Below are 25,184 nucleotides of genomic sequence, written 5' to 3'. Positions count from 1 at the left end.
TCTCCCTCTCTCTCTGTCTCCCTCTCTCTCTGTCTCCCTCTCTCTCTCTCAGTGTTTTACAGGAGGTGACACCATCCAGCTGCAGCCCAAGCACATTCACATGGAGCTGGGACTTAGCTGAGACCCGCTCATTGATGACGGTGATGGGGGTCCGTCTGATCGAGGAGAAAACAAACAAAGCAGCAGAACCCTCAGATCGAGCTGCTCCTCCAAAACGACCCAGGAGCTGCCGGGGGAAAGAGAACCAGGTGCACAACTTTCTGGTTTCCAAGAGGTTTCGGAAGAGTGCTCATTCTTCATCAGGTACACAGCAGCATGTTGTAAATGTGTCTTCGTCAAAGCAAGTGGGATGCAGGGTACAAACATTAGGAGCTAGAGCTGTTTTTCTTCAGAGCATTCAGTCCTGAATGACCTCACTGCCCCGCCCCCCCCAACCCCAGCACTCTTAAATCTGTAGATAAACATCTTGAAGATATCAGATAATCTAGTGGGAGTTGTTTATTGGCCCCAACAGCAGTTCATCCATCGTGCCGAACGTTTGATAATACGTAATCTGAAACAAAGACAAAGTATTGGAGAAACCCATTAAGTCTGGCAGAATCTGGAGAAAGAAACAGTGCCAATGTTTCGAGTCCAGAATGACATTGTTGAAATTGGAATAAATAAACAGCATTTGTCAAAAAAAACGTGTGTAATAATTGTGTAGCATACTCTAATCTTTATACAAACTGAGATTAGCAAAGATAGTTTAGAAGATAAATTTGTAGAAACCTTTCATGACCATTTCCTGAAGCAAAACATACTGGAATCAACTAGGGACAAAGTTATTTTGCATCAAATATTGTGTAATCAGGCAGATTTAAACAGTAATATAATTGAAAATGGTCTACTTGGAGATAATGATCACTGTACCACTGAATTCCGTCTTGAACATCACATAATCTAGCCTAGAAGCCAGTTGAATTATTACGGGAGAGATGTTTGGAGGTGGTAACGTTTTGTTTTATTCACTCGTGGGATGTGGATGTTGCTGTCTGGGCCAGCATTTATCACCTGTCCCCACTTGTCCCCCTGAGAATGTGGTGGTGAGCTGGCTTCTTGAATCGCTGCAGTCCGTGTGCTGTAGGTTGACCCACAGTGCCCTTAGGGAGGGAATTCCAGATTTTGATCCAATAATGGTGATATATTTCCAAGTCAGGGTGGTGAGTGGCTTGCAGAGAAATTTTCAGGGGGTGGTGTTCACTGGACAATTAATCCAAGAGCCCAGGTAGTGATCTGAAGACATGGGTTCAAATCCTACCACGGCCACTGCTGGAATTTCAATCCAATTACTAAACATGGAACTGAAGTACACCCTCAATAATGATGGCAATTCTGTGAGAATGAAAATCTTCTTCCCGAAAGGATTTAGTGAATGAAATTGTCTGGTCTACAAACCCACAGCAACGGTTTGACTCTTAACTGCCTTCTGAAATAGCTAAGCGAGTCTTTCAGTTTCAGGGCAATATAGGGCAGGCACCAATCACCACCCTTGCCAATGGCATCCACATCCCATGAACAAATGTTTTAAAATCCTCCGAACCCGATGGCTTACTTTCTCAGATTCTAAAAGATAATGCTGCTGAGATAGTAGATACTCTGACCATGATTGGAGAATGTTGGAATCTCCTGAGCGAAATTTTATTTAGAAGTGCAGTGTGATGAAACAAATATGGTTTTGCAAAAGGGAAGTTGCAACTGAAATTAATTTGCTTTCCCATTATACGGTCACCAGTCGCAACCTGAAAAGGGTAAATGTTTGTTTTCAATAATCTCATGCTTATCTATTCTCATATTTGCTTTTCTCTTTTGTTTTCTATTTGTTGTCCCTCTTTGGTTTCAGTTATGATTTCTGGATTAAAAAATATTGATATTTATTTATTTTTATAGACAGGGTTGTAAATAACAAACATGCAGCTCCTAATCCAACAATTATAAATTTGGTCTCTATGGAAATGCAGGTGAATCTTCAGTTAATGACCACCATCTGCTTGTCAATATTAGACTCCCTTCTTAAAATAAAATTTAGCGTTCATATGTTTGGTGAAACATGAGGCAAATTGGGAGGGGGAATCAGAGACTTGGGCAGAGAAGTGAGGCCAGGCAGGCAGACTGGAAAGCCCCAGAGGGCATCCTATTTGTTGACTGCTTTTCTGGGTTAGAAAACAATGACAGCGTGGGTTCCACTATGGAACACAGCAAGGGCACAATTCAGGGCAATGTGGGTGGCCCAGCTGCATAAGGAGGGATCTAAGGTTTTGGAGTAGATTTGTAGCTCGGGTTGTGGGTGTTGAGGTTGGTTGGCTCGCCGAGCTGGTTTGTTGTTCCGCAGACGTTTCGTTACCATGCTTGGTAACATCCTCAGTGCAGCCTCTGATGAAACGGCGGTGTGTTTTCCCGCCTGGCTTTTAAACCACGACTTCGACTGGGACAACACCAAGATCCTGGGACAGGCTAGGCAAAGACAAGCATGAGAATTCCTGGAAGCATGGCACTCCACGAAGCAGGCTATTAATAAACAAATTGAACTCGACCCCATATACATTCCACTACGGAGGAAACCCGGAAGTGAGGCAATCCATCGCAACGGACCCCAGAGTTTAAAAGCCAGGCGGGAAAACACACCGACGCTTCATCAGAGGCTACACGGAGGATGTTACCAAACACGGTAACGAAACGTCTGCGGAACAACAAACCAGTTCGGCGAGCCAACCAACCTCAATAAGGAGGGATCGCTAAGAATCCAAGGGAAATAATGGTAAGATATTCAATAGTGACAGTGTTTATGCAGCTTCAGACAGACTCTGGGACGGTGTGCTACCTCCCTGGTCCCAAGGTCAGGGATGTCACTGAACAACAGCAGAGCATCCTCAAGGGGGCAATTGATAAGTCAGAAGTCATGTGTTGGTACCAATGATATAAATGGGGGCTAAAGTCATGCATCAATCGTTTAGGGAGTGAGGCAAGTGATTGGGCAGCACACCCTCCAATGTTGTAAATTCTGGTAGTCCCAGTAATGGTAGCTACTGCAATAAGGAGGGATCCATCTTGGAAAGTTCTACAAATGAGGCTTTATGAGTAAAGTTTTGGAATACAGAGGGAGCTATCACAATACTGGGAGTCTACTATAAACCCCAAAACAGGAGGAAACAGTTCAACTGTCCACCGACGTGTGCTTTATGCAATTCCAAGGTTCCACAACAGGAACACTTGTACAAAGTTTTTAAAAGGAATGGATACCCAAAAAGCACAATTCACCATTACCTCCACGAAAGACCACAACAAGAACACACAACACGGCCAGACACACTAGTCACCCTACCGTACATCGGAGACATGTCAGAGATGACCACCAGACTACTCAGACCCCTAGGTATCAGGGTAACCAACAACCACCCTGTGACAGCTAAGGTCGAACGTAAAGGATCCCATTGCCACAAGCAACAAAACCAATGTAATATACAAAATACCATGCGAGGACTGTGAGAAACATTACATAGGCCAAACTGGAAGAAAACTGACAATAACAATACACGAACACAAACTATCCACTAACGTATATGATCAATTCTCACTGATCTCCATACACACGGACAAAGAAGGACACGAATTCGACTGGGACAACACATCTATAATAACACAAGCCAATCAGAGAATTGCCAGGGAATTCCTAGAGGCCTGGTATTCTGATTGGAACTCCATCAACAAACAGATTGAACTGGACCTGATATACAAACCACTGAGAAACAGAACCGGAAGTGATACCAACCAACCCAACAAACAGAGCCATATAAATAACAAGTGAGACAGAACACCAACGCTTCACCGGAGGCCCACTGACGATGTTACCTAGCAGGGTGACAAAATGTCTGCAATCAAACACCAGCTCAGCGAGCAAGTCTACAACCTCATCCACAATCCGAGCTACAAATCTTCTCAAAAACTGTTAATTACTACTTACACTAGTCCCACTTTCCTGCACCAGGCCCCAGCTTTGAATGTTACAACACCACGTGTTCATCTGAGTACTTTTTAAAGATTGTGAGGTTTCCTGCCTCAATTACCCTCCCAGGCAGTGCATTCCAGACCCCCACCACCCTCTGGAGGAAAAAGAAATTCCTCAAATCCCCTCTAAACTTCCTGACTTTCACTTTAAAACTGTGTGCCTAGTTAATGATCCTGTGACTAAGGGGAACAGCTGCTTTCTATCTACCCTGTCCACGCCCCTCATAATCTTATACACGTCACTCTGGTCCCCGTTCAATCTTCTCTGCTCCACAGAAAACAACCAAGCTTATCCAGCCTCTCTCCATTGATAAACTGCTCCATCCTAGTAAATCTTCCTCTGCACCCCCTCCAGTGCAATTACATCCTTTGGTGTGATAACCAGAACTGCACACAGTATTCCAGCTGTGGACTAACCAAAATCCTGTACAGCTCCACCATAACCTGCCAGCTCTTATAATCGATGCCACGACTGATAAAGACAAGTGACACATTTGCTTTCTTGCTTAACTACCCTATTAACCTGTTGTGGTTGGTTCGCTCACTGAGCTGGTTCATTAGTTCGCACACGTTTCATTACCCTGCTGGGTAACATCATCAGTGCAGCCTCCGATGAAGCGCTGTAGTGTTTTCCCACCTGGTATTTAAACTCTGGGGTCTGTTGGATTTGATTACCTCATTTCCGGTTTTCCTTCGCAGTGGTGAATATATAGGCTGTAGTTCTATGTGCTTGTTGATGGCCTTCTTAATGGAGAGCCAGGCCTCTAGAAATTCCCGTCCGTGCTTGTCTCTGTTTGGCCTGTCCTAGGATCCTGATGTTGTCCCATTCAAACTGGTAGTTCAATTAACCTGTCCTGTTACCTTCAGGGATCCATGGACAAACAGCCCAAGATCCCTCTGTTCCTTTGAGCTTCTTAATGCCCAACCATTTATTGTGTATTGGCTTGTCTTGTTCCTTCTTCCAAAGTGTATCACCTCCCATTTATCAGGGTTAAATTTCATCTGCCACTGATCTGCTCCTCAAATGGGATAATCCTATTATAATAGTAAAGGTCTAGAGGGGGCAGATTTTTTAAAATATATATGATAACATTTTTATTATCAACATGCAGAAGGTCCAAAAAGGGACGGTGCAGTTCTGGACTTAATTCTGGGGAATGGAGCCAGATAGGTTTTGAGGTGACATAAAGAGAGCACTTTAGTGATAGCAAACACAGCACCACATGGTTTCAATTTGTTATTTACACATCTGCAAAACAAGGTTTTGGATTGGGGAAAAGCAGATTTTATTAAAATACGTCAGGATCTGGCCAAAGTAGTCATAGACAGAAGTCACATGACACCAGGTTACAGTCCAACAAGTTTATTTGAACTCTCAAGCTTTTGGAGCACAGCCCCTTCGTCAGTTGTGTCATGTGATTTCTGACTTTGTCCACCCCAGTCCAACACTGGCACCTCCACATCATAGAGTCATAGAGACATACAACACAGCAACAGACTCTTCAGTCCTACTCGTCCATGCCGACCAGATATCCTAAATTAATCTAGCCCCATTTGCCAGTATTTGGCCCATATCCCTCTAAACCCTTCCTATTCATGTACCCATCCAGGTGCCTTTTAAATGTTGTAATTGTACCAGCCTCCACCACTTCCTCTGGCAGCTCATTCCATACACGCACCACCCCCTGAAAAAGTTGCCCCTTAGATCCCTTTTAAATCTTTTCCCTCTCACCTTAAATATGTGCCCTCTTGTTTTGGACTCCCCCACCCTGGGGAAAAGACCTTGGGTTTATTTACCCTATCCATGCCCCTTATGACTTTACAAACCTCCATAAGATCACCCCTTATAAAATAATCCCCACATTACACAGAAAGAACAAAGGGGACAACCTGAACACAGCAGAGAGAAAAGCACTAGGTAAAAACAAGAAAGACAAGAACATCATAATCCTACCAGCAGACAAAAGGTGCATGACTGTCATTATGAACAAACCAGACTATGTTAAGAAAGCACAGACATTGCTTGCAGATACAACCACTTACCAACAAGTGGCAATAGACCTAACATCGCAGCTAGGTAATAGGATCACCCTGACACTGAAGCAACTAATGAATGCAGGGCAGATAACCAAGATAGACTTCATGAGAATGAAACCAGAAGGCACAAACACCCTCCACTTCTATGGACTGCCTAAAGTACGTAAACCAGACATCCCTCTCAGACCCATTGTTTCCCTACCAGGCACACCTTCACACAAACTAGCCAAGGACCTACAACAGAGACTGAAACACCTAATAGACGGGTCACCTCATTCTATCCACTCAATCCAAGATTTCCTTGATAACCTCAAGAACATAAAAATCAGTGATGACGAGATTATGTATCCTTTGATGTCACAGCTTTATTCACATCAATCAACATCCCACTAGCGAAAGAAACAGTGGCCACGTTGCTAGAGGAAACAGCAATGCAGACCAGCAGTTCCACCAGCAATGACAACCTACTTAAATTACTAGACCTCTGCCTCACCACACACTTTATCTTTTAATGGTCAGATATACAAACAGATCAGCGGTACACCAATGGGGTCACCCATCTCAGGACTCATCGCAGAAGCAGTCATGCAAAGACAAGAACACACCACCGTCCCCCACATTCAACCTACATTGTGGATCCGGTACATAGACAACACATTTGTCATTATTAAACGCAACAAATTGGAAAACACCCACCACCTTATCAACAGCATATTCACAGAGATCAAATTCACAAAGGAAGAAGAAAACAACAATCAACTTCCGCTTCTGGATGTTAAAGTAGAGTGATTGACAAATGGAGAGTTCCAAACCTCAGTGTACGGAAAAGCAACCCATACAGATCAAATCCTCAACGCCCACAGCAACCACGCCAACGCCCACAAACAAAGCTGCATAAGGACACTATTTAAATGGGTCAGGACACACTGCAACATCCAGAACTGCGCCATGAAGAGGAAGAACACTTACACAAAATCCTCGCTTTAAACTGATATCCCCACAACTTCATCCACCGATGCCTACAAAACAGACAACAACAGGAGGGACACAGTACGATCTAACACACTGACCACACTGCCCTACATTAAGAACATATTGGAACTGACAACAAGACTCCTAAGACCGCCAGGAATCATGGTGGCCCACAAACCCACAGCCACTCTACGACCACACGCTCACAAGGATTAAAGACCCCATTCCCACAACATGCAGAACCAACATGGTTTACAAAATACCATGCAACGACTACCGCAAACATTACATCGGACAGACAGGAAGGAAACTAGCCATCAGAATATATGAACTCCAACTAGCAGCAAAACAGCACAATGAACTCTCCTTAATATCAGTACATTCAGACAATGAAGGCCATCAGTTTAAGTGGGACAAGGTAACCATAGTAGCCCAAGCCAAAAATAGACACGCACAGGAATTCCTAGAGACATGGTTCTCCACCCATACTTCAACCAACAAACACATAGAATTGGACTCCATATACAAACCCATACAGATCAAAACCGGAGATGACACTACTCACCATAACAGACCGGACAGTATAAATTCCAAGCAGAGTAGAATAACATCGCTTCATCGGAGGCTCCACTGATGATGTCACCTAGCATATGACGAAACGTCTGAACAAACAAGCCAGCTCGGTGAGCAAGCCAACACCCTCATCACCCCCTAGCCTTCCCTGGGGAAAATAGCCCCAGCCTATTCAGCCTCTCCCTGTAGCTCAAACTCTCCCATCCTGGCCAACATCCTAGTAAATCTTTTCTGAACCCTTTCAAGTTTCACACCATCCTTCCTCTAGCAGGGAGACCAGAATTGTACACAGTATTCCAGTAGTGGCCATCCAATGTCCTGTGCAGCTGCAGCATGATCTCTCAGCAATGTGGTTGACTCTAACTGCCTTCTGGGCAATTGAGATAGGCAATAAATGCTGCCTAAATGAATAAAAAATAACTCCTATACTCAATATACTGACCAATAAAGGCAAGCATTCCAAATGCTGCCTTCACTATCCTGTCTACCTGCAACTCGACAAAGAAAATGGCGGAGGAACTGAATAGGTACTTTACGTCAGTCTTCACTGGAAGACAACAGCAGCATACCAGAACTTCGAGAGAATCAGGGACAGAGGTGAGTGTAGTGGCCATGACTAAGGAGAAGCTGCTGAGGGAAGCTGAAAGGTCTGAGGGTAGATAAATCACCCGGACAAATGGACTACACCCCAGATTTCTGAACGTGACAGCTGAAGAGATTGTGGAGGCAGGGGTGGTGATCTTTCAGGAATCAACGGAGACAGGGAGGGTCCCAGTGGACTGTAAAATGGCTAATGTAACACTCCAGTTTAGGAAGGGAGAAAGGCAGAAGGCAGGAAACTATAGTCTGGGTAGCCTGACCTCTGTCATTGATAAGATCTTAGGGTCCATTATCAAGGATGAGATTGCAGAGCACTTGGAAGTGCAGGGTAAAATAGGGCTGAGTCTGCATGGCTTTGTCAAGGGGAAGTCATGCCTAATAAATCTGTTAGAATTCTTTGAGGAGGTAATGAGTAAGTTAGACAAAACAGAGCCAGTGAGGGCAAAGAATACAAGAGCAGGGGTATAGTGCTGAAGCTGTATTAGGCTCTGGTCAGACCTCATTTGGAATATTGCAAGCAGTTTTGGGCCCCATATCTGAGGAAGACTGTGCTGGTGTTGGAGCGGGTCTGGAGGGGGTTCACAAGAATGAACCTAAATGCTGTCCCACTCAAACTTCAATCACCTGATCAGGCACATTCCCTAGTACAAGGTCTATTATTGCCCCTTCTCCATTTGGACTATCTGCATATTGTTTCAAGAAACCCTCCTGGATACATCTAACAAATTCTTCCCATTCTAAGCCCCTGGTATTAAAGGAGGCCCAGTCAATGTAGGGGAAGTTAAAATCACCCACTACAACAACCCTGTTTTTATGTCTTTCCGTGATCTGTTTCCATATTTTTTCTTTTATCTACCCCTGGCTAATGGGAGGCCAATGGTATAACCCCATCATAGCGATTGCATTTTGCTTCTTCCTGACTTTTACTCATATGGCCTCACCGGATGAGACCCCAAGTCCTCTCTTAATGCAGTTGTGACATTCTCCTTAAACAGTAATGCCACTTCCCACTCCTTTTACATCCTTGTGTATCACACCTGAACTCTGGAATATTGAGCTGCCAGTCCTGCCCTTCTCAACCAAGTTTCTGTAATGGGTACAATGTTGTAGTTCCATGTCTAATCCAGGTTCGAGGGTCATCTGGTTTACATGTTATACTCTTCAGGTCTCCAGTCCCGCCATCCTCATTAACCTGGCCCCGCTTGTTCTTCCTATTAGAGACTCATTTGACATAACCTCTACCTTCTCCTCAATCACTCCACATGCTGACCTGCTGCTCTGATTCCCAAGAAAGCAATAAGGAGAACAAAGAGGGAGCAGGTCAGATTGGAAAAAGTCCTAAGATATTCTTTAAGTCTATTAAGTGGAAAAAGGATCATTTAAGGGAAGAGTGGAGCCCATTTGGGACCAAGAGGACAATCTGTGAGTGAAGCTGGAGGATATTGGTAGCGTGTTAAATGAGAACCTTAGATTTTTGTTTACTGAAGAAGGATTTAGGTACAGAATTTGTGAAGATGGACTGTGAGGTTCTTAAGCAAATTGACATAGGGAGTGAGGAGGTACTGGAGGTTTTTGTGGGTTTAAAAGTGGACGGATCCCCAAGTCTGGATGAGTTGTACACCAAGCTATTGTGGGAGGCAAGGGAGGAAATCACAAGGGCTCGGATCCAAATGTTTAATTCGTCTCTGGCCACAGAGGACTGGAGGACAGTTAATGCAGTTCTACTTTTCACAATGGAGGGTAAAGATAAACCAGGAAACTAGAGACCAGTGAGTCTCACATCAGCGTAAGGAAACTATCGGAGAAACTTCTGAAGGAGAAAATTTGGAGAAGCAAGGTTTGATCAGGGATAGTCAGCATGGCTTTGTCAGAGGGTGGTAATGCCTCTCAAATCTGATTGAATTTTTCAAAAATGTGACCAGGTGTGCATATGAGGGTAGTGCAGTTGATGTGGTTTATATGGATTTCAGCAAAGCCTTTGTCAAGGTCCCACAAGGAAGACTGATAAAGAAGCTAAGACCTCGTGGAATCTACGTTAACTTGGCAAGATGGATCCAAAATTGGCTTAGTTACGGAGACAGAGGGTGGTGGTAGGAACAAAACCAGAAATTGCTGGAAAAGCTCAGCAGGTCTGGCAGCATCTGTGGAGAGAAATCAGAGTTAACGTTTGAGTCTGGTGACCCTTCCTCAGAACCGGTGCTAGGAAGCTGTTTGTGTGACTGGAGCTCGGTATGCAGTGGTACCACAGGTATCAGCGCTGGGTCCCTTAATGTTTATACAACGTTTATTGTTTATCTCCCTCTCGCTCTCTCACCATCTCCCTCCTTTTCTCTCTCCTCCCCCCCCCCCCTCTCTCTCTCCCCCGCCTCCCTCTCTCTCTCTCCTCCCCCCTCCCTCTCTCCTCCGCCTCCCTCTCTCTCTCCCTCCCCCTCCTTCTCTCCTCCGCCTCCCTCTCTCTCTCTCCTCCCCCCTCCCTCTCTTATCCAGGTGTGAGTTGTTCCTGGGGAGAGTTACCAGATGAGCTGCTCTTGGTGATTTTCCGTTTTCTGTCACTGCCTCATCTCCTGAAAGCTTCAAGGGTCAGCAAACGGTGGTACCGACTGGCGTGAGTACCCGCTCCTGCTCTTGAGGTGCAATTCAACCTCATTCGTGTTTGAATAGATCACAAAAAACCCACCTTTCCAGTATTCCAAGAGGCAGAAATGAATCCCCATCTGGAATCTAATTGAGGAGTTCATGGGGTTTATATTTAAAATAACAGATACTTCGGAGGGAGTTACAGACAAAATCTAATGAAGGGATTTAGGTGTTTTATATGTAGGGGTGTTTTAAATAAAGAATAACAAATACCCAGGAGTGAGTTACAGGTTGGAATCTAAACAAGCGGTTTAGTTGGTATATATATTGAATTATAGGTGCCTGGCAGTGCTTCAGACTAGAATCTGTACGTTGGTGGGGATATGCAAAAGATGACATCAAGAACATGGAGGCAGTGGAGTATGTCTGGAATATAAAAGTGAGTTTGGAGTTGTTGGTTCGCTGAGCTGGCTAGTTTTCATGCAAACATTTCATCTCTCTTCTAGGTGACATCGTCAATGCTGTGTAGCCTCCGTTGAAGCTGTTGTTCTGTCTCGCTGTGAATTTGTACGGTCCAGTCTGTCATGGTGGGCAGTCTTGTTTCTGGTTTTGTACCGTAGTGGGATGTGGTATTTTTCAACATGTTTGTTTATCGGTGGTTGAAAACCAGGCCTCCAGGAATTCTCGTGCTTGTCTTTGTCCTGCTTGTCCTAGTGCTGTAACTTTGTCCCAGTTAAATTGATGTCCTTCTATGATGGAGTGTATTGAAACAAGGAAGAGTTGGTCGTACTATTTTGCTGCGAGTTGGTGTTCATGTATCCTGGAGGCAAGTTTCCTGCCCGTCTGTCCTATGCAGAGTTTCTCGCAGTTGCTGCATGGTATTTTATATATCGCATTTGTCCTACTCATTGTGGGTATGGGGTCTTTGGTCTTTGAGAGTAACTGGCAAAGTGTGGCTGTTAGTTTGTGTGCTATCCTTATTCCAAGAGGTCATAGGAGTCTTGCAGTCAGTTCTGATGTGTTTCTAATATAGGGTCAGGTGGCCAGTATGTTGGAGCGTACCATGTCTTCTTGGAGTTGTTTGTAATAAAACATTAAACACTTACGGGCAAAACACGCTCACACAAGCCCAAAAATGGGAAACCTGTGCTAACCAGCTGAGTACTACCCATGAGCAACTCCATTTTCTACATAAATGCCTCAGAAACCAGGTACTAACTTGCAGCATCAAATACAAGCCCCCCCCCCACCCCTTAACAATGCACAAACAAGAAAAACAGCTGAACAAAACGGCACAGGATGCTACAAGTTATGATAACGAATGCCCATAACCGCTTCAACAAATATGAGCAAGAAATTTCACACCAAAAATCTCTATGCTTGAACTTGAGCAACCAACAGTGGACCACAACCAACAGTGGACCATAACTCTCAAACAGGCCATTAGGGTCAAGCAAAACAGGACCAGAACCAAGAAGAGACTCACACTACAACAAAAACTTGACAAAACTGATACATAGCAATGACAAGAACAAACCAGACACATGGGTAAGAAATTTATCACACACCTTACAGACACCAAGAAGGCTGTCCTAATACGGGGACTTAACTCTTATTGTAAGGACGCCAACAAAATGGATTTCCTGGCTACATTCAAGGCTACGCTGAAATCTAATGGACTCACAGAAGAAACACAACAAGCCATAGTCCCTACACTGAACAGGAGAAGCCAGGCAAACACACTCAACATATCAGAAAGGAAGGCCCTCAAAGGGCTAAAGAAAGATGGGAACATCATAATCTTACCAGCAGACAAAGGCTGCTTGGCGGTTATAATGAACAAATTGGGCTACATTGAAAAAGCACAAAAACTACTTACAGATACCAGCATTTACCAACAGAGGGAGTCAGAGCCCACACCACAGTTAGAGAACAGAATCACCTATACACTGAAGAAATTACAACAGGCAGGACAAATAACAAGAACAGACTTCCTAAAAATGAAACCTGGTGGATCAAACACCCCCCTGATTCTACAGACTACCCAAAGTACACAAACCTAACATCCCTGTCATCCCTGTCTGCTGGGCACACCGACACACAGGCTACCCAAGGAGTTACAACAGAGACTAAAACACCTCACCAACAGATCGATCCACTCCATGCACTCAGCACAGGAATTCCTGGACAACATCAGGAAGATAAAAATCGACAAGGAGGAAACAATGGTCTCTTTCGACATTATAGCACTATTCTCCTCTATCGACATGACACTAGCAAAGAAGACACTGACCATATTACTGGCCAATCCGAAAACACAAACCTCCAATGAAACCATCAGCAAGTACAACATGCTAAAATTACTCGACCTATGCCTTACCACACATTTCGTCTTCAACGGCCAGGCATATGAGCAAATTGATGGGTGAATCTATGGGTTCACCCATCTGGGGGCTCATAGTGGAAGCTGTTATGCAAAGACTGGAACAAACAGCCCTCCCCAGATCCAGCCTAAACTATGGATTAGATACGTGGACGATACCTTCCTGATCATTAAACGAGCAAAGTTAGAAGAAACACACCATCTTATTAACAGCATATTCACTGGGATCAAGTTCAGCAGGGAAGAAGAGAACAACAATCAACTCCCCGCTTCAAGACATAATGATGGAACGAACAAACAACAGTGAATTCCTGACCAGCGTATACAGAAACACTACACCCACAGACCAAATCCTTAATTACAACAATAACCACCCCACCGTCCACAAACAGAGCTGTGTCAAGACTCTGTTTAAACGAGCGATAACTCACTGCAACACCCTGGAGCTGCGCAAAAACGAAGAGGACACCTGTGCAGTTTTTGCAAACAATGGTTATCCTAAGAGCTTCGTCTGCCGATGCCTGGCAAATAAACAACACCAAGAAGACACTATATGTCCCAACACGTTGGCCACCTGACCCTATATTAGATACACATCAGAACCAACTGCAAGACTCCTACAACCTCTTGGAAGAAGGATAGCACACAAACTAACAGCCACACTTTGCCAGCTATCCTCAAAGACAAAAGACCCCATACCAACAATGAGCAGGACAAATGTGATATACAAAATACCATGCAGCAACTATGAGAAACACTGCATAGGACAGCTGAGCAGGAAACTCGCCACCAGGATACATGAACACCAACTCGCAGCAAAACAGTATGACCATCTCTCCCTTGTTTCAATACGCTCCAACATCGAAGGACATCAATTTAACTGGGACAAAGTTACAGTACTAGGACAAGCGAAACAAAGGCAAGCACGAGAATTCCTGGAGGCCTGGTTTTCAACCACCGATACAATAAGCAAACATGTTGAAATAAAGTTAACATTTCGGGTCTGGTGATCCTTCCTCACGGTTCTGCCAGACCTGCTGAGCTTTTCCAGCAACTTCTGTTTTTGTTCCTGATTTATAGTATCCACAGTTCTTTCAGTTTTTATGTTGAAATAGGCCCCATCTACATCCCACTACAGTACAAAACTGGAAACAAGACTATCCACCTTGACAGACCGCACCATATAAATTCAGAGCGGGACAGAACAACAGCACTTCAACGGAGGCTACACAGCCCTGACGATGTCACTTAGAAGGGAGATAGAACGTTTGCATGAAAACTAGTCTGCTCAGCAAACCAACCAGCAACTCCAACCCCAACCTGAGTTACAGATCTTCGTTAAAACATTAAAAGTGAGTTTGAGTATGGGTGACCATGTAACAGTTATTGCAAAGGTAAAGTCGCCATAGTTCAAGAGGGCCATGGGGCTGCTCTCACATTACAGAGAGATGACTGATGGTGGTTTAACCTATGGGTCACTGTGCCTCAGGTGAGGGAAGAGGCTGACAAGGAGAGTCCTTTATGGTTACCTCAGCTGGCATGGGAATTGAACCCCTGTTGCTGGTGTTATTCTGCCTTCCATATCAGCCAACTGAGCTAACCAACTACCCTGGTTTGGAAATATATCATTGTTCCTTCAGTGTCACTAGGTCAAAATCCAGGAATTCCCTCCCTAAGGGCGCTGTGGGTCTACCTAGGTAGACTGCAGCAGTTCAAGAAGGCAGCTCACCACCACCTTCTCAAGGGCAACCTGAGATGAGCAGTAAATGCCATTGATTGCTATATGCCATTAGCAAATACAAAAAAAATCACAATAATAAATTACAGGATGGAATTTAATCAAGGGATCGGGGGTGGGGTGGGTTGGAGGAGAGGTGTTTGTATATGAATAACAGAGACCTGGGATTGAGTTATAGCCTTTTGAATTGTGATTCTTCTCCAGGCTCATTCTGTTCTGTTGTTTGATTTTACTGTTTAACCATATGCTTTTACAAAGCAGATTTGACAAATCCCTGTGGTACAGCGTGGATTTGAGCAAGGGGAATCTGTCCCCTGGGACTGTGGGCCAAGTGCTAGGAGCTGGTGTCGTGGTCTTCAGGAGTCCCTGCTCCTTCCTCGGAGATCCCATGTTCAAGGATGAAAGGTGAGACAAATATCTGGCTCAGACTGTAGTTTACCTTGTCACCTGACTGAAAAAACCCTGAATGGTCCTTGACAAGGTGGGCATGGAAAAGGATGTTTCCTCTTGTGGGTCAGTCCAGAACAAAAGAACATTGATTTAAATTTAGTGGTTACTATTTTGGGATGTAGATGAGGAGAATTCTTTTTGTCTCAGAGGATTGTGCAACTTAGGAACACTCTGCCTCAGGAGACCGTGGAGGTGGGGTCATTGTGGATAGGTTCTTGTTAGGGAAGAAAATCAAGGAATGGATGGGAATATGGAATTGACAAAACAAACAGGGAGCAGGCTCAAAATAGTGAAGGGTCTAGGCCCGAAACGTCAGCCTCTCTGCTCCTATGATGCTGCTTGGCCTGCTGTGTTCATCCAGCCCTGCACCTTGTTGTCTCAAAAATAGTCTACTTCTGCTCTGAATTTGTTACACAATAACCCATTTTTGAATTTATTTTTGAGTTTATTGAAGGCAGAGACCAATAAAAATGCAGAGGTTATGGAAATAGCATGTAAAAGTAGAGTTGGTGTAGATGTTATTGAAGGTGAGGCCATATGACTTAGTCCTTTGTTCTTCTGTCTCTCCACAACACAGTGAGCTAGACAAAGACAGGGAAGCCTGGGAGAACAGACTGATCTAGAGTTTGATAGACATTAATCACTCATCATTAATTGGCAGGTATGAACAGCAATTAAAAAGGCAAATGAACAGGTAGCTGAATGTCAAGGTTGGCAGTTATTCTGCATTGTGCGCAGCTCTGGTGAGACCTCAGCAAGGCGAGTGGATAAAATGCAATTCAATGAATTTCCACTTTAGGCATGTGTGAGGTCAATCATTTAGCACCCATGAAAGGTTGGAGCAGGATCTCTCAAATCCAGGTTACCCAAATTAATTTCCAATCTGATCCCATCTAAATACCAAAAATTCATGTGATCTCAAACACCAACAAAATCCAAACACTAATACAGCAGGACTGTCATTTTCACTGTATCGTTAAATTTTGTGGATGTAACCCATCAGATAAATATATTACATGTTTTAAAACTATTTTTATATACCTGTGTAGGTCTCAGTCAACGTTGCTCAGCTTCAGACTCCATGAGCCCTTCTTTGCCCCCACACTTTGTAAGGAGTCCCTCCCCATCCCCACCCTCAAATTTTGATCTAATTGCTGGTCATCATGTGAGGTAAGGAGCCTGTACAGCAAGCAGAGGGGTACAGGAACTCAGTAAAGTTTGAAACCACCATTCTCTTCAGCTACATGACCTCCCAGCTGATCCCACAGTCCAGTCAATCACTGAGTTACACTCGCTTGTCTTTGTCTTTGCAAAGTTACTGCATAATCGCCTGGGGCAGGTTTGGAATTTCCTGAGCTTAAAGGGTGCTTTGGGTTTACTGTCTGCTGTGGTGACACTGCCACAGAGTTTCACAATCCTGTTATTGTCCTGACCCTGGAACACTGTCCTATGCAGTGTTTCTCATAGTTGCTGCATGGTATTTTGTTCAAAATGGTGAGGGGGTTGAAATGTTGTTCACCCAAACAGATAATCTGTGAGCAAAGGGTGAGCTTTGTTAAGCACTGTTGTTACACATTAGCAAAGGCAAATGTGGGCCATTCGGCCCCTCAAGCCTGCTCTATCATTCAATAAGATCGTGGCTGACTGGATTGTAACCTCAAATATACATTCCTGCCTCAGCTTCATAACCTTTCACTCATTTTTTAACAAGAATCAACCACAATCTTAAAAATTTTCAAGGAATCTGTTTCCACCATCTTTCAGGAAGAGTTCCAAATGCTCAGGGTCCATTTTGTCTCATTTCAGTTTTAAATATGTGACCCCTGATTTTTAAATAGTGACTACTAGTTCTAGTTCAAGAACCTAGAATGGAATATAGAATATCCTTTTATATTCAGTAAAAGAATATTCTAGATTCTTCCACAGGACAGAAACTATTTCCAAAATTCACCCTGTCAAGACCCCTGAAATGTTACTCTTGTAGAGTCCTGTGATATAAGCTCAGTCTATCCAACCTTTCCTTATAAGACAATCCCTTCCATTCCAGTCCAGTAAACCTTCTCTGAACTGCTTCAAACACATCACATCCTTCCCTAAATAAGGTGACTAACACCGTGCACAGTACCTGGGACGCAGTCTCACCAGTACCTGTATAACTGAAGAATAACCTTGTGACATTTGCACCGAATTCCTCTCGCAGTGAATGTTTTTTGATATTTATTCACTAACGGGATGAGGTTGTCCTGCTAGGTCAGCATTTATTGCCCAAAGGGCAGTTCAGAGTAAACCACATTGCTGTGGGTCTGGAGTCACATGTAGGCCAGACCAGGTAAGGAAGGCAGTTTCCTTTCTTAAAGGACATTAGTGAACCAGATGGGTTTTTCCCAACAATTGACAGTTGATTCATGGTCATCATTAGACCCTTAATTCCAGATTTTTTATTGAATTCAAATTCCATCATCTGCCATGGCAGGATTCGAACTCGGGTCCCCAGAACTTTAACTGGGTCTCTGGTTTAACAGTCCAGTGATAATACAACTAGGCCTTCACCTCCCATTCTGTTAAAGGTCTGAATTACTCGTTTAACATCAGTGACAGAATGCACTGGCCATCAAGCCCCCTATGCCATGAGATACATTATTAGTGTAAGTGGTTTGATTCAATCACCAAATTGACCAACTAGTTCCCTATTATCTTGCTATCCAGAATTAGAGAGACTTTTATCAGTTTCTTTCATAAATTCAAAGTAACTTTGTCATGACAAAACAAATCTGATTGACATCTGAGCTACAATCTAGAATTAGAAATCCAGCTCCCTTTATAGCCAAAACAGACACGGACAGAGGTTATCCACTTTGATAGCAAAAACAGGAAGGCAGATTACTTTCTGAATTGCTATAGATTGGTAAAGGGGGAGGTGCAGTGAGACCTGGGTGTCCTTGTAACGAGTCACTGAAGCAAACTTTAGGTGCAGCAGGCTGTGAAGAAGACAAATGATGCATTGGCCTTCATAGTGAGAGGATTGAAGTGCAGGAGCAGGGATGTCTTACTGCAAAATGCATAGAGCCTTAGTGAGACCACACTGCAATACTGTGAGCATTTTTGGTCTCCTTATCTGAGGAGGGATGTTCTGGCTATGGAAGTAGTGCAATAAAGGTTTATCAGCCTGATGGCAGGTCTGATATAGGAATTCCCTGTCTTTGAAAATGGTTGAGGTTAAAACATTGAATGTTTTCAAGAAGCAGATAGATATAGTTATAGAAACACAGACCCTTTAGTCCAACTCGTCCGTGCTGAACAGACATCCCAATCTGACAGAGTCCCATTTGCCTGCATTTGGACCATATCCCTCTCTTCCTATTCATGTACCCATCCAGGTTTAAATGTTGTAATTGTATCAGCCTCCACCACTTCATTTGGCAGCTTGTTCCATATATGCATCACCCTCTGTGTGGAAATGTTGCCCCTTCAGGTCCTTTTTAAATCTCTTCCCCTCTCACCTTAAACCTATGCCCTGTAGTTATGGACTCCCTCACCCTAGGATAAAAGACCTTGGCTATTCACCCTACCCATGCCCCTCATGGTTCTATAAACCTCCAAAAGGTCACCCTTCAGTCTCCGACGCTCCACGAATCACCCCAGCTGTTTCAGCTTCTCCCTATAACTCAAACTCTCCAACCTGGCAACATCCTGGTAAATCTTTTCTGCACCCTCTCAAGTTTAACAACATCCTTCCTATAGCAGGGAGACCAGAATCGAACACCTTATTCCAAAAGTTGCCTAACCAGTGTCCTGTACAGCTGCAACATGACATCTTTCCTAGGGCACAAGGGGTTCAAGGGTTTGGAGAGAAAGGAGAAACATGGTGTGTAAAAATCAAAATACTGAGATGTTTAAATGTTATCATCTTCCCAAGTTAAGATTGTCTTCAACTTCTCAAAAGCTGTTTGGAATCTTTTGATCACATGATCTTTGCCACCTTTTTCAATAGATGTATTAGGGGAGCAGCTGTAATGTTGGAACTTGCACACTGTTTACTCACCTTCTGTGATTCCTGCCATTGATGTCGAGCTTCATTTGTCTCCGTCAGGTCTCTCTGTCTTCAGTACATGGATCTCTCACATTCTGTGCTCAGCAGTTCCTCTATCTTCCAGATTCTACGCCGTTGCCACCAGCTCCGCGGCCTCAGTCTTGAAGCTCTCACGCTTTCCGATGATGTCATCACGTGAGGCAATGTTCTAATAGTCCCACCCCCTGCCCCATCCCAACCCCTCCCCCTTCCTCACCCCCTCCGTCTAATCACCCCCTCCGTCTAATCAGCCCCTCCGTCTAATCACCACCTCTGTGTAATCAGCCCCTCCATCTAATCACCCCCTCCGTCTCTTCCCCCCCCCCCCCCCTCCCCCCCATGTCTAATCACCCCCTCTGACTAACCCTCACCCCCTCCGCACCTCCATGTCTAATCGGCCCCTCTGTCTAATCCACTCCCCCTCATCATCCCCTCTGACTAATCCACTCCCCCTCCTCACCCCACTGTCTGATCCCTTCCTGCTCCCAAGAACAAAAAGAACAAAGAAAATTACAGCACAGGAACTGGCCCTTTGGCCCTCTAAGCCTGCGCCAATCCAGATCCTCTATCTAAACCTGTCGCCTATTTTCCAAGGAGCTGTATCCCTCTGCTCCCTGTCCATTCATGTATCTGTCTAGATACATCTTAAATGACGCTATCGTGCCCGCGTCTACCACCTCCGCTGGCAATGCGTTCCAGGCACCTACCACCCTCTGCGTAAAGAACTTTCCACGCATATCTCCCTTAAACTTTTCCCCTCTCCCCTTGAAATCGTGACCCCTAGTAATTGAGTCCCCCACTCTGGGAAAAAGCTTCTTGCTATCCACCCTGTCTATACCTCTCACAATTTTGTAGACCTCAATCAGGTCCCCCCTCAACCTCCGACTTTCTAATGTAAATAATCCTAATCTTCTCAACCTCTCTTCATAGCTAGCACCCTCCATACCAGGCAACATCCTGGTGAACCTCCTCTGCACCCTCTCCAGAGCATCCACATCCTTTTGGTAATGTGGTGACCAGAACTGTACGCAGTATTCCAAATGTGGTCGAACCAAAGTCCTATACAACTGTAACATGACCTGCCAACTCTTGTACTCAATACTCCGTCCGATGAATGAAAACATGCCGTATGCCTTCTTGACCACTCTATCCACCTGCATTGCCACCTTCAGGGTACAATGGACCTGAACACCCAGATCTCTCTGTGCATCAATTTTGCCCAGGGCTTTTCCATTTACCACATAGTTCGCTCTTGAATTGGATCTTCCAAAATGCATCACCTCGCATTTGCCTGGATTGAACTCCATCTGCCATTTCTCCGTCCAACTCACCAATCTATCTATATTCTGCTGCATTCTCCAACAGTCCCCTTCACTATCTGCTACTCCACCAATCTTAGCAAACTTGCTAATCAGACCATCTATACCTTCCTCCAGATCATTTATGTATATCACAAACAACAGTGATCCCAACACGGATCCCTGTGGAACACCACTGGTCACAGTTCTCCATTTTGAGAAACTCCCTTCCACTACAACTCTCTGTCTCCTGTTGCCCAGCCAGTTCTGTATCCATCTAGCTACTACACCCTGGACAACATGCGACTTCACTTTCTCCATCAGCCTACCATGGGGAACCTTATCAAACGCCTTACTGAAGTCCATGTATATAACATCCACAGCCCTTCCCTCATCTATCAACTTTGTCACTTCCTCAAAGAATTCTATCAAGTTGGTAAGACATGACCTTCCCTGCACAAAACCATGCTGCCTATCACTAATGAGCCCATTTTCTTCCAAATGTAAATAGATTCTATTCCTCAGTATCTTCTCCAGCAGCTTCCCCACCACTGACGTCAGGCTCACGGGTCTATAATTACCTGGATTATCCTCCCCTCTGACTAATCCCCTCCCCCATGTCTAATTTAAACCCTACCACCATGTGTCAGCGCCAGCCCGAGTGATGGTCTGTCTGTTTTCAGGGCGATTGCTGGCAGTGAGGATTTGTTGTGTTTGAATCTCTCTGGCTGCTCGTGTTTCGGAGCCCAGGCCCTTAGCCAGATGTTGAGAAGCTGTTCCAGGTGAGGACTCGGTGTATGTGCACATTTTGCAGAGAAGTTATCTAGGTGTCTTGGCGGGGGGAGGTACGTGATAAGGAAGGTCGTGTCCGTGTTTGCGGGGGAAGAGTATGAGAGTGATTTAGTGTGGGAGGGGCTAGTTCTGGAGTTGGGGACGATGTTTGATTTGGGATTCTCTTCAAGTATTGCAGTCTCACAGCTTGGTCTGTCTGTCTCTCTCGTTCGCTCTCTGTCTTTCCCAGGCTGGATGAGTTAAACATTTCGTGGTGCAAGTTCAGCTCTCAACACATCCAGGCCATAGTCTCACAGATTCCTGACAGCGTGACCCAGCTCAACATTAGCGGCTACAGGCGCAGTCTCCACAACTCTGGTAGGTAGGGGCCAGCTCTCACTCACAGCACAGCCATCAGCATCATCGTTCCCCCAATCCCACACAGACAGTGCCTGTGGACATCTCACTGGCCAGTAACCCAGAAGGCCATGCTGATGCTCTCAAGGTATGGGCTAATGCAGCAGTGAAGGCGAGTGTCCCAGAGGGAGGAAGGACAGGGGGCAGGACAAAGATCTCAGAATGAGAACAAGGGATGTGGAGGGAAGGGAAGGAGGGCGGAAGTGTCGGGTGGAGGGCAAGGGTCTCAGGGATGAGAGGGATTGTGGAAGAGGTGTCAGAGTAGAGTGCTGGAGAGTGACATGTCTCCCTTGTTTGTAGATGTGGAAGCTCTGTGCAGGCGCTGTCCCTGGATGACTGACCTGGATTTGAGGTGAGCAGTAGTTATCAGAGTGAGTGACTATGATTTCAGGTTCCTGGTAACATACCCCAAACCCTCAGCCCTCAGCAACATCCTTCCAAACCCCCTACCCTCCTCTGTAGCATCCTCCTCTTTTCCTCAACTCTTCAGCACCTCAGTAACATCCATATTCTCCCCGCCCCCAAATTTGTCAATCCCTCATTTCTGTGGGTTTCCCATCTAAGCCCACTGCTCCCAGTTCCTCTAACACAAATGTTCTCCTTCTCTCTCCTTCAGTGACAGCACGATGCTCACTCCTGGCTGTTTCTCCGCTCTCCACAGCCTCTCTCACCTACAGCATCTGGGCTTGAGCAGGTGCCATGAGATCTCACTAACAAGTCTTGTGTAAGTGACTGTCTCCTCTCTCTCTCTGCTTGATAGACTAATGGCTGAGCTACAAGGGGTCTGTTCAGTGATCCCTGGGTTAGAGACAGAGAGGGGAATCCTGATGTATTTGATTGTATAGATATCATTTAGGAGCTACTCCTGTACGAATGTCACGTTAAGTGTGTTGTCACTGTTGGTGGTTTTTGCTCAGTCCTATGCCTATTCCTGTTATTTAATGGTGTCTGCTGCTCTATACAGGGCCCTGGGTGAGATTGCTACACTGAAAACTCTAAACATTTATGGACTTGTGCGAGATTCCATGGTCAATGGGAAGGACCTGATTCCACAGATTAAAATCAACACTTTTCCACTGACGAGCATCGGCAGGCCCACACCCAGCTATGGGAAGCTGCAGACAATCTGGGGTATTACCTGCAGGTTGGGGCTACGTAACCTGTGAGCAGTATCAGTCACTACACACTACACAACAAAAGGCAGCAACTGGCTCAGAACTTTGAGGTGTTCCAGGCGCTGTCACTTTCTATCAGTCACTCTCACCAGCACATCAACGTTCAGTGTGTGCAGTAATCAACGTTGTCTCTGTTCTGAGGAGTAGATAATTGATGAAAATCCAGAAACCAGGAGACCGCAAGATTGAAATGAAGCATTTACCAAGGAAGTGATCAGATGGTTCATGATTAGATTCCATACTGGAAATTTCTTTGTTTGAATACGTGTTTTTAAAGTGGATTAGTGTTTGTAATGTTCAGTTGGTTAAAAAAGATTCCAGTCAGTTTTAAAGATCACATCAAAGCTTTCAATTTTGCACTCAGGACTGATACGCAAAAAACAAACCTAGAAAGGGAACACCATGAGAGGAGGGCGCTGATTGGAGGGACCGTGGTTGGTGTGGAAATGCAGCAGGAACTGTTAACTGTCAGTCTTAGTAAACTGACAAAATTAGACCGAAAGACCATCAACTTAATGTGGCAGAGGTACCAGCTGCATGTTCAAACCTCTGGAAACAGATTCAACTTATTAGGGGCTACTCATCTAAATTAAACTTTAGCTAATTGGCTGAAATCAAACTGTGCAACGTGTATTCTCAGGCAGACGGATAGAAACACAGAAAATGTTGGCAGCAACCAGTTTAGTCCCAGCTTTTAACTTTTCTGTGCCATTGCCATCATCACTCTTTTCACTTATTCTCCTTGCACAGACCTTCACCTGCACCCTCCCATCTCTGCCTCTCCAGGTCCCATGCTTCTAGTATTTTGTTTTTATTTTAGATTTCCACCATCTGCAGTGTTTTGCATCTTTGTAAAAGAGGTTGGATCAGTGCTTTAGAATCTGGTTCAGTCCCCGCTCCACCTTCCCCCCCTCCCCCCTCCACCCTAGACAACTCCCTCCCACCCCTACCCACCAACCCAAAGCCCTATGAATCCTCCCATTTCTTGTACCATCAGTATCCTGAATCTAGGCTGCATTAGGAATAGTGATTAGCATTGTTTGTTTTTATGAAAATTAATAAATGCCTTGGTTATAATCCTATGTCTAAACTAATATGAAGCTCAGTTTCATCAACAGTCTGGAAATTTACGATGACACTGTTGGCAGAGTTGGGGGAAGAATCTATCCATTTCAATCTGAAAGATATTCAGTGACTCTACCACCTTCTGAGGCAGTGTTTTAGAGATAGTCAGCCTTCATAGTGAAAAGATAATCTCAGTAGTCCCTACCCCGTGGGAAAACATCCTCCCAAGTTTCAATACAAGTCCCAAAATTCACTTGCCCTTGATCTCTAACTTTCAGTTCAATATCATTTCCAAAGTAATTATTTCAATGGAAAGTGCAGGAGGACATGCCAGGAGCAGCACTGGGCATATTAAAAATGAGCTGTCAACCTGGTGAAGCTACAATAGGACTACTTCCATGTCAAGCAGCAAGTGATTCAACAACCAAGAGATCGCAGAATCGCACAGTACAGAAGAAGACATTCATATCACCGAGCGTACACCAAAAATATCCTGTGACCTACAGAGTCCCATAGCCTTGAATATTATAACATTTCTGTGGGGAAGCAATGGTCGCTTGGTATTATCTCTAGAGTATTAATGCAGAAATTCAACTAATATCTGGGGAGATAGTAGGAACTGCAGATGCTGGAGAATCCAAGACAACAAGGTGCAGAGCTAGATGAACACAGCAGGCCAAGCAGCATCAAAGGAGCAGAAAGACTGACATTTCGGGCCTAGAACCTTCAAGAGAAAAAGGGTCTGATGAAGGGTCTAGGCCCGAAACGTCAGCCTTTCTGCTCCTATGATACTGCTTGGCCTGCTGTGTTCATCCAGCCCTGCACCTTGTTGTCTAATATCTGGGGACCTGGGTTCAGATCCTTCTTTGATAGATGGTGGAATTTGAATTCAATAAAAAGAATCTGGAATTAAGGGTCTAATGATGATCTTGAAACCATTGTTGATTGTCAGAGGAGAAAACCCCATCTGGTTCATTAAAGTCCTTTAGGGAAGGAAACTGCCATCTTTACCTGG

At 44.7% G+C, this 25,184-nt stretch overlaps 1 protein-coding gene across 2 annotated transcripts in view; it reads left to right on the top strand.

Moving 5' to 3' along the window:
- Nucleotides 1-24,086, top strand: part of skp2 (S-phase kinase-associated protein 2, E3 ubiquitin protein ligase) — a 24,919-nt gene extending 833 nt beyond the window's left edge. Inside the window, exons 2-10 of one of the 2 annotated variants that reach the window (XM_048595272.1) lie at nt 53-303; nt 10,714-10,831; nt 15,186-15,329; nt 19,465-19,599; nt 21,425-21,523; nt 21,763-21,890; nt 22,230-22,281; nt 22,546-22,653; nt 22,894-24,086. In XM_048595272.1, coding sequence (XP_048451229.1) covers nt 53-303; nt 10,714-10,831; nt 15,186-15,329; nt 19,465-19,599; nt 21,425-21,523; nt 21,763-21,890; nt 22,230-22,281; nt 22,546-22,653; nt 22,894-23,095 — 1,237 coding nt within the window. In that variant the 3' untranslated portion in view covers nt 23,096-24,086. The remainder of the gene's footprint in view (nt 1-52; nt 304-10,713; nt 10,832-15,185; nt 15,330-19,464; nt 19,600-21,424; nt 21,524-21,762; nt 21,891-22,229; nt 22,282-22,545; nt 22,654-22,893) is intronic. The other variant, XM_048595273.1, reaches the window with a different exon arrangement.
- The last annotated feature ends 1,098 nt before the right edge of the window (nt 24,087-25,184 follow it).

Source organism: Rhincodon typus, chromosome 3 (genome assembly GCF_021869965.1).
Source record: "Rhincodon typus isolate 14 chromosome 3, sRhiTyp1.1, whole genome shotgun sequence".
NCBI classification, from domain to species: Eukaryota; Metazoa; Chordata; class Chondrichthyes; order Orectolobiformes; family Rhincodontidae; genus Rhincodon; species Rhincodon typus.
This window is presented reverse-complemented; position numbering and strand designations above follow the sequence as displayed.